The sequence below is a fragment of the Humulus lupulus genome, chromosome 2 (assembly GCF_963169125.1).
Source record: "Humulus lupulus chromosome 2, drHumLupu1.1, whole genome shotgun sequence".
Classification (NCBI taxonomy): domain Eukaryota; kingdom Viridiplantae; phylum Streptophyta; class Magnoliopsida; order Rosales; family Cannabaceae; genus Humulus; species Humulus lupulus.
Genome location: NC_084794.1, coordinates 26,975,146 through 26,985,779, shown reverse-complemented (window position 1 = coordinate 26,985,779; position 10,634 = coordinate 26,975,146). Strand labels below are relative to the sequence as shown.

Sequence of the window (10,634 nt, the reverse complement as noted above, 5' to 3'; positions counted from 1 at the left end):
CATTATTTAATTCTGATTAATCAGATTGTATGTTTGACTCACCCACTTATAACATATCCACATTTAATTTAAGCTGGTAATTTAATTAAGAAAAATGGAATTTCAATATTTATTTTTAATTGCATTAATTAAAATTATTTTAATTAATAAAACTCTAGATGACTAATATAAATATATATTATATTTCTCTCAACAAGATACATATCATAATATTTAGTCTGACTGGAAGAGAGTTTTTTCAGGGAGAAAAATAAAGAGAGAAAAGAAATTGTTTCAACCATTCGTTACCCAAATTCTATTGATCTCATGTGTTGAGAATATCAATGGAGTCTTAGATTGTCCTATTGAATCTCTCGTGCCCACACATGTCCTGTTATGTTGAGATTACGATCTGGAAGACTTTGGTGTGAGTCTTATACGCATGGACCAGATGATCGAAATTATACGAGAAGATAGCAATGACACTTGATGCGACAACTCAGGTGCAATAGTTTTATATATAATTTTTTTGTAATCTACTGTGGCCATAAATCATATTCCACTATAATGACCCACTACTCTAGACTTTTGGACCATTAACAAAACTATACATACAAATCCTTAATAAAACTTACATTTGCAAAAATACCATAAATTTATTAGAAACTTGTAGAAATAAAAATTACTCTCATAAAATATCAAGTAGGATATGGGATCCCATTGTCTTTAAAACAAAACATAATTTAAAGTGAAAAGGAGTTACATAGAAAGTGCGGAAAAAAAATACATGTAAAACCATAAAAAAGGTAAAACAAGACTACATCCTCAAAAATCGAACTCTCGACTCCTTGACTCCATTCACCACCGATACACATTCTCCCAAGCATCCATGAATCTTACCGCCACTATAGCTATTTTCCTGCACATATAAACAAAAAGGAATGAGCCTAATGCCCAGCAAGGAAAAATCTAACACATAGTTCATATACATAATTTCATAAGAAACATAAAAACTTAACATAACACTTTATCATACACATACTATAATGGCCATTATTACTTGGGGTCCCATAGACTAAACAAGTCATATGCCCATGAGATTAGTGGGGTCCTACTAGCTAAGTAGGTCATATGCCCATAATCTATTTGAGGTCTTGTTAGTCATATGGGTCATATGTGTAAGCCTACAAACATACATATTCATAACATATTTTATAACATATTTCATAACATAAAACATAAGATAACATAAGCATAAAACATATAGATTCTATCCTATTTTCCTTACCAAAGTTACCGGGATAAGAGGACAGCGTTGGGACTTTTGGAACACTCCTAATAACCATTAAGAAAAGGTGAGTCTATAGAAGAAAAAGAGAAATGAAAGGAATGGAAGGACTAAACCTTGGAGAAACATACTTACCAAAAACTTATGTGCAAGTTCTTAGATTTCCTAACCAAAATAAGAATAAGGTTAGAAGACTGAGTAGAAGACTATGAGAAAGAAAATAACATAATACCAATGAACTAGGGTATAGAAATACCTTGAAGACTTGTAGACCAATCTAAACCTCGAACCGAAATACTATGAAACCTTACTTCCCCAAGTGTTTGATAAGCTTATGATGATCAAGCTTATGATTTCCCCACCCAAGTGTTTAACTCTCACACTCTCCTAGCACTTGTAGCCTCTGAACTTAGAGTAAAAGGTGAATAATGGTTGGGTACTAGGTCCTATTTATAGAGTTTAGGAATGAAAGGATCTTAATTTTACTTGAATAAAAATAATAGTTTTTTAGGTGAAAATAATTTGAATAATCGTTCAGCAGAGGCTGAAGACTCGTTCAAAAAGGTGTTGGACTTATCAAGAGGTTGAATGGCTGAATGGAAAACAAATTCAAAATGTTTCAAAATATGCTGAAGGAGGCGATATATCGCCCCCTGTAGGTGATATATCGCCTGGGCCAGTATGCCCGAGGCTGTCGTGCATCGTCTCGTGTTTTCCGTATCTACGTGCTGCGATATATCCCCCCCTATAGCTGCGATATATCGGCACACGCTGATTAATTAAACACGAAATTACACATTTTTAGCTAAGTTTGAATGGAGTAAACAGCCTTGACTAAGCCCTCAACATATTCAAAGCTGTTGACTGACCTTATAGCATTCAAACTTTTACCCTTATTAAATTAAATCCTCAAAATACTTAATCCTTAATCATCCATACATAACATGTGCTTAAAATCCTATTGGTCCTTATCTAAACCTTATAGTATAATAAATATTATCATTAATATCAGTCATATAATTAAACCTTAGGTTAACATTAATATTCTTAAACTATAGGTTAAACTTAGAAAATCTACAAGTACTACTATGAGTGTCCAAATAATTCCCGGTCTGAACCAAAAATCCACAGTTACAAAGATAATGCTATAAATACTATAATACTACTATCTAACTAGCTAAGTAAGTTCTTGGACTCTACATCCACTACGCACTCGGAAAATCTGTTTCCAACATTATAATCATTTGATGCGACAACTCTGGTGCAAGGCAACTTCCAGCCAATCCTTTCTTCCACTCCAGAACCATGCATATTGAGATAGATACTTATTTCATAAGAGACAAAGTGGCAAGCAAAGACATTGAAGTCATGTACATCCCTTCAGAAGAATAAATTGCAGATATTTTAACCAAGCCTCTAGCAATTGCTCAATTCCATACACTCAAGAACAAGCTAGTTGTTGTCCACTCACCATAGCACAACTAGAGAGGGGCATGTTAGAATGAATGGAATTGATATGGCAGCATCAAATGCCAAGGAGGAGGATGACGTGCATGTGTAGCTCATCATTAGCTGTCAAAACCTCATTCTGTTATCAATCATTGGTTGTTCGCATTGGGTGGAAATGCAGCCTCGATTTCTGTAATCATTGTATGAAATTATTCCCCTTTTGTACGAGCTGAGATGAGCTGGTGTCCCCTGTACCAGCCTTGGCTCTATATATTGTAAATCCTCTCCTGAGTAAATTTTAAAATTGTTGAGCATAATCATCAATACAATATTGATTATACAGTCCTCACTTCATCTCTGTCAATATTTCAAATATTGTCAAACAAAAGGATTCAACCTCTCTTTCCACTACTCTCCCTCCACCTCTCTCCATCAACCCATCTCTCCTCCTACCAAACATAGTGTAAAAGTTGGTCGAAGTGTTTTAGCCACTCTTTGTAGCTCCAAACCTAACTAATGAGACGTAACTTCTTAGCACATCGATTACCAATGCATGCACTATACCACTAGCTTTCAACCACTGCTTGTATCAAGCAAGTTCAACCAATGTGTACTAGTATTTGTGATCTTGATTGAATGCCTTTATTATGTATATATATACATTCCTAGCGAATAAAATCAATGAAATTTAGGGGTATATATTTTATGATAATCCTTTGGTAGAGGCATAAAAAATGTTCCTACCGTAAGGGTGTTTTCTATTTCTGGCATTTGGAAAAATTATAACCTAATTTTTTTCATGATATTGTATATTATAGTTATAGAAGACATCCCACTAATTTTCGGGAAATTTCGAATAATTTACAGTACTAGAATCAAAGTTTAAACAATCAATTGCACTCATGATTAATTTTTTTTTATATATGTGGAAAGTCAACTATTTAAACTCTTATTTAAACATTGTAAATTATTCGGATTTTCCCGAAAACTGATGGAATGCCTGCTATAACTATAATATATAATATTATGAAAAAATAATTGAATTATAATTTTTCTAAATACAAAAAATAGAAAATGACCTAACAGAAGAGCATTGGTAAATAAGGAAAAAGAGAAGTAGTAATTAAATATACTAATGCTGGCTATGTAGATAGAAAAAGGACTTATATAATATGATAAGGATGCGGAGAAATCCTGTACTTTTCCTTATAATATATACTTAACATTACTGTACAGTACTTATCTCGGGCTGACGATCACGACTTCTTTTTCTTTTCTTTACGCATTTGATTTTAAAATTGAAAAAGGGAAGTGAGTTCAACAAACAAAATTGGGAACACGCGCAAGAAATAAGGAATAATCTAATTGTAGAGTACTACCAAACCTAATGAATGGGATCCCTCTTTGACGAGGATAGGTAGATTTTTCATACGGGTTTGAATAGTTTTCACGAAATTAATATTATTGTATTTGTTCATAAGAAAAGTGTAGCAAGTGGGGGAGAAATTAATATCTATATTATGTATACACATTCTTTTAAAATACTATTCTCCAAGAGATTTTGAGATGATGACTTTGGAGGGCCCATTATGCTGCATAAAGTTTGGACATTACTATATAAGACTACAACAATATCCATCAATTTCCAGCAAACAAATATATGTTCATGAATGAGCACTAATATTATGCAGTGTGCACCGCTATTCCATATTCACGCAAGAGACTAAAGTCGACACAAATTATAATTAGGAATCTTCCTGACAATATTTATGATAAATATTATCACTTTAAAAATAATATCGAAAAAAAAAAAGAAAAAAACAGTCTTATCATGATCAGCACATTCGTGTATCACTAAAAAGAAAAGAAAAATAAGAAATGTCATTTGTTTGCATAAAACGACAATCGACAATTTGACACTATGGAACTTAGGTAAAACCTAATGTAATCGACTAATTAATCTTTTTCTTCTTTTTTTATTCCCCTTAAAAGAATTGAGCGAGTTTATTTAATGTTTTTAATCTATTTTTGTTTTTTTGGAAGTCTTGGTATCCTATGGTGTCTTCTCTATATTTAAAAATTATTAGTCATTCTTTGAACATTTTTTAATAATAAAAAATATATTATTTAAATAATATATAAAAAAAATAGAAAAGATGTTATAATACTATTATTAGCTCATGTAAAATATTCATATCTGTAAAATATAGCTAAAGAGTCCTAAATGAAACTAAGATTCTTCATTTTACAAATTATTTACATTTATCTACAGAAACTGTTCTGCAACTACATAACATTATTCATGGTTCAAAGCATATTTTATTACATTTTTCATATTAAAATATATAGAGATATTATTGATAGTTAGAAAAATTATTTAAAATAAATAAAAAAATATTTTAAGAATATAATATTTATATTCTGTAAAGAAAATTTTAAAAAAGATGGTATAATATTAAAGTTTGAGAAAAATGAAGTTTTTGTAAAATAATTTGATGGATAAAATAGAGAAGTTAATGTGAGCACCTTTTGTAAAATAATATATATATATATATATATATTCTAAAGAAATAAGTAGAGAAGATTATAGTCATGCACGTGGGAGGTCCTAAATTTTTAATTATTTAGAAAATTCTTATAAAACTATAAAAGCATTTTAATCTTTCCAAAAATATTGAAGAAAGAAAATTAAATTTTATACACGCTCCTAAAACCTAAATCATCAATTGCTCCCTTTGTCAAAATTTGGATTGCCAAACTCAGATAGTATCAATTTTATTTATTTGTTTATTTAGTTTTTAAAAATTAGAGATTTTACAACTTAATCGAGATGGATGATAGAGTATATGAGTATTTGCTAAGAGACATTAGTTATGCCTAACATCATAAAGATGTGATATATTAATCTAATATCAATTAATATATTTTTTAATTTAATAAATATTATGTGTATTAGTAACTAATCATAAAGTAGCACACATTGTATATTGTTCATATTCTTAAGATTCAAATTAGTATATAGTATGTGGTAGTTTTTTGGTGGACTTCTCAAGAAGAGGCAGACCGGTACATCTCCTCTAGTATTTTGGTTGAGAAATTTTTTTTGGTACAATTTTTTTTATAACTATGTATATTTTAATTATTTAGAATATTCTATAAATATTTAAAAAATTCTAAATAATTTATATGATAAAAAACAAAATTCAAATTATTTATTGCATTCGTGATTGTGTCTTTTATGTGCATAAAAGTAGTTTGTCTAAACATTATTTGTTATGCTACAAATTATTTAAAATTTTCTAAAAATTGATGATACTGTGTAAGTAAAAATTGATAAAAAAAGATTTGCCGAAAATACACGAAAGGATGCATAGGATAATCAACCTAGAGTATATAATAGCACATAAGTTAAAAGACATTAATTAATGTGAAAATTGGAGAAAGTATGGTCCCACCTCCGCACTAGCCGCACTCAGTCTTGATCAATATTAGCTGTAAAGAATTCAAAACAAGTCATGAGCACTTCTAGTACCATATTCCACGCACATTTTAGTCCAAAAGGGTTAGCCATTTCCTCTAACATTCTTCTTCCAACTCGGCCACCTTGATCATTATCACTACTCACTACGTACCCAACCACACATATCTTATATATATCCACCACCATTCCCTATATATATACATATATATCTATACCCAAACACCCATCACCCCAAAAAATGGATCAAACACATTCACAAACCCAGATCGAGCTTGTCGTTGAAACACCTAAAGTCACCATCGACACAGCACCAATGCCTCAAAATCTTCATAATAATGTCAAGACGAAGAATAAACCCATTTTATCGTCGATATTGACGAAGTTTCACGCTGGTTACTTCCGGATAAGCATGTCACTCTGCAGCCAAGCATTGCTATGGAAAATCTTAGTGGAGCCAAACGACGACGTTCACTCCTTACGACAAGTGTTTCGCTTGGTGCCCCCGACGGCCTTTAACTTCCTATGGTCCTTAGCTCTGTTCACGTTGGTCTTACAGTCCATTCTCTTCATCCTCAGATGTTTGCTGCACTTCCAAATGGTCAAGGCGGAGTTCCTTCACCAGGTGGGAGTCAACTACCTCTTCGCTCCGTGGATCTCATGGCTTCTCCTGCTTCAATCCTCACCGTTCGTCACGCCCAAGACGCTGTACTACCAAGTGTCTTGGTGGGTTTTCGTCGTCCCGATTGTGGTTCTCGACGTTAAGATCTACGGCCAGTGGCTGACCAAGGGGAAGCGGTTTTTAGCGACGGTGGCTAACCCAACAAGTCAGCTGTCGGTGATCGGGAATATGGTGGCGGCTCGGGCGGCGGCGAAGATGGGATGGAAGGAGAGTGCGATGTGCATGTTTTCGTTGGGTATGGTGCATTATTTTGTGCTTTTTGTTACACTTTATCAAAGATTAAACGGCGAAAACACCCTTCCGGCGATGCTGAGACCGGTGTTTTTCTTGTTCATTGGAGCTCCAAGCGTGGCGAGCTTAGCTTGGTACTCCATTAATGACAAGTTTGATATTGCCTCCAAGATGTTGTTCTTCCTCTCCCTCTTCCTTTTCATGTCCTTGGTAAGACTTTTTTATTTTTATTTTTAACCACTTAATAATATTACGTATAAAAATTCAATAATAAAAAAAATTACGGAATAAATTAAAAATATATATTAATAAAAAGAAGAAAAAAAGTGTCCTTTAGTTAGGGACAAAAAGTCGTACTTGTTGGATACGGAAATATTATTGTGTCTAACACATGTTGCAAAGTTCCTAAATAGTCTCATTTTGTATAGACGAAAACAATTTGAACTGTGATATATGCTTTGTTTTTCTAATTTTTAGTTTGTCAAAGTGACTACACTACTATTTAATGCACCCATCGTGTTCTCATGTTAAAGTAAAATAAATCTATACGTCACAAGAATGAGAAGAAAAAAAATAGTATGATGACAAATAATAATATGGTTTATTTTTTCTAGGTAAAACGAGTCAAATAACAATAGTACGTATTATTAGTCGTAACTAATAATACTTATTATTAGTCATATAACAAATAATTCTACGGTTACGTAGACAAATTTTTGTATTTTAGTATTGTATTAAGCCTCCTAATTATGTTTTTTATGGTGAAATAATTTATCAGGTTGCAAGACCAGAATTGTTCAGAAAATCGATGAAGAAGTTCCACGTGGCATGGTGGGCCTACTCTTTTCCGTTGACTTTGTTGGCATTAGCTGCAATAAAGTATGCAGAGGAAGTTAAGGGTGGGATAGCACACGCATTGATGGTGGTTTTATCAGCAGTGTCAGTGTTGGTTTGTGTGGTCTTAATAGCAGTTACCGCAGTTAATTCAAACATTTTGTTACCCGATACATCACGTTCTAGTACTAGCACTAGTAGTAGTAATAGTAAAAGTTCAAGTACAAGTATTAGTAGATGTGACTCAACATAGATATCAAGGGTAGGAACATTATTAGTAACTAATATTATACGTAGGATTTTTCAGTGTAGGGTGACAAAAAGAGGAGCACTAGGGCGGACCATTTATTCTTGTGTTTTTGGTCCGTGCTCATGTTTTTTGTTTTTTATGATTATATATAGTTATTTAGATTATTTTTAAATAATTTAGAAGGTTGAAAACAAAGTTCCAACATGTTATTATTCTCCTGATTATTTTTGTATATACGCGTTGTAAATAAAATGCACCATATAAGCAGCCATTATAATTTAAGAGGTGCACTGTAGAAAGACTCATTATACATGTACAACGAAATATTATCTTGGCGTTAGTGTGTGTGGATATTCTTTTCTTCTTTTTCCAAGTGCTATAAAACAGATAGAGATCAATCTCTTCGTTTGAAATGAACTAAAATCGGTTACGTAAACTGAGCTGTCGAATTGATTTCTCTCTTTCTTTCATTTTCGTCAACTTTCCACGCACGTTCGGAGGAAAGTTCGTATCTTCTTGAAGATATGAAAATGAAATAATTTATTGGCTAAAATTTATAAATATTTCTTTTCTATTTTCAATGAAGAAGTTTATATATTTTGTTCGTGAGAAATCACTGCTTAGTGTAGCAGTAACAGTTACGAAAATATATTCTTATAAAAGATAATATAAGTTTTTTTTAAAGCTAAAAACAAATATATTAAAGGAAATCTTCGCAGCATTATTCAATAATTTGGCAAAATTGAAAAGGCCAGGAACGCACATGATATAGAAAATATTGTGTGGATTTTGAACAAATTTTCTATTATATTTATTGACTATGCGTATGCGGCCGTATTCTTTGAATACTTTTGTGCTATTTCCTTTTAGTCTTTTTCCCAGGCTCTTTATTTTGAGATAGAGGAAAAAAGTGAAAATTTATAAATAGTATAGAGATCAACTGAGTTTCGTTGAGAGAAAAAAAAAAGTTTAATTAGCATCCAAAAATAAATAAAATATACACCAACTTCTTGTGCCAACTCTTGCGAAATTATTTGATGATACTTAGTAAAACCAACAAACAAAAATATAGTAAGCAAATAAATAAATGAATAAAAATTATTAAACTTTGCAAGCATGTAATGCAATTGGCACCACTTATAGCACGCCAGTTTTTAAAAAACTATAGAAAAATGGCCCAGGTATAATATCAGAAATTAAAATTGATGTAGAGAGTTATGGCAGTATCAGTATATCAAATTATCATATTAAGCAGTTTATAAATTAGTTCATTGGGCTTCTATAATTAAACAAAAAAGGACATCTGGCCATTAGAACAAGACACTATGATCAGTCAAAGTTGAGTGAGAGTCTGCATACATATGGGTTTTTGATAATGGATTTTATGCCAGGCCCATAATAAGATGCCCACAGCTCATTTGGAAGACAAATTCAAGCCCTATAAGACATGAATATTTATACATCATGTTGTTTTTCAAACTTTATTTACAAAATTCACCTTAGAAATTTTATTTATAAATATATATTGCCACATCATCAAAATATACCTGAATTCAAAATAATACTACCTAAAATTGGAAAAGGGGAATTTCGCCAACTCAGCAAGGAAAAAGATGAATCAATCTCGATGTCCGAATTTTTTTCGTTTTTCTGGGTTTTCAAAAATAACTTTTTGGTTACTTACAATACTTATATCGATAGGTTACATTTTCACAAAAAACTTCATTTTTAGATCATATATATTTTGGTTACCTCCAAAACCTATTTGTAAAAAATTAATTATATATCAATTAGTTACTTATTAAACATGGCTTCACTTGTAAATTATATTATGATATCTTATTATTTAAGATACTTTTACATTACCAAAAATCTATTTGTAGAAAAGTTATCTTAAGATATTGATTAATTACCTTTAGAAACATAACTTAATTTTTTAGGTTATATAATGGTGTGCAATTATTTAAGAGACCAAAATGTGTAATTTTAATTATACTTTGAAAATAACTTCGAAGTTTCTTTTTATATTTGGTTGATGAAAAAAACGCTTATTACTCACTTGTAAATTACATGAGTGGCCAAAAAGTGTATTAAAATTTTCCATTCAAAAGTTACAATGGAGTATATTAAAATAAGTTTGCTTATAAGTTACAATGGAGTATATAGTAACATGTTATACTATATTATAACTCATTAGTTTTTGAAATAGGCTTAAAGGTAACCGAAAAGTATCTTAAATTATAAGACTATATAATATAACCTAAAAATGACTGATCAATATCTTAAGATAACAATTTTTTACAAATAAGTTTTGGAAGTAACCAAAATATATATATATGAAATAATATAGTATAAAAAAGAAGTTTTTTTATGAAAACATAATCAATCGACATCGTAAGTAACCAAAGTGCTACTTTTAAAATAAAATAAAATAGAATATTTG

The 10,634-nt window shown here is 31.1% G+C and overlaps 1 protein-coding gene across 1 annotated transcript; it reads left to right on the top strand.

Moving 5' to 3' along the window:
- Window positions 1-6,231: 6,231 nt before the first annotated feature.
- Window positions 6,232-8,552, top strand: LOC133817551 (S-type anion channel SLAH1-like). Its single transcript, XM_062250103.1, has 2 exons — window positions 6,232-7,317; window positions 7,886-8,552. The coding sequence occupies exons 1-2, from the start codon at window positions 6,436-6,438 to the stop codon at window positions 8,192-8,194; spliced, it is 1,191 nt and encodes a 396-aa protein (XP_062106087.1). The 5' UTR covers window positions 6,232-6,435; the 3' UTR covers window positions 8,195-8,552.
- The last annotated feature ends 2,082 nt before the right edge of the window (window positions 8,553-10,634 follow it).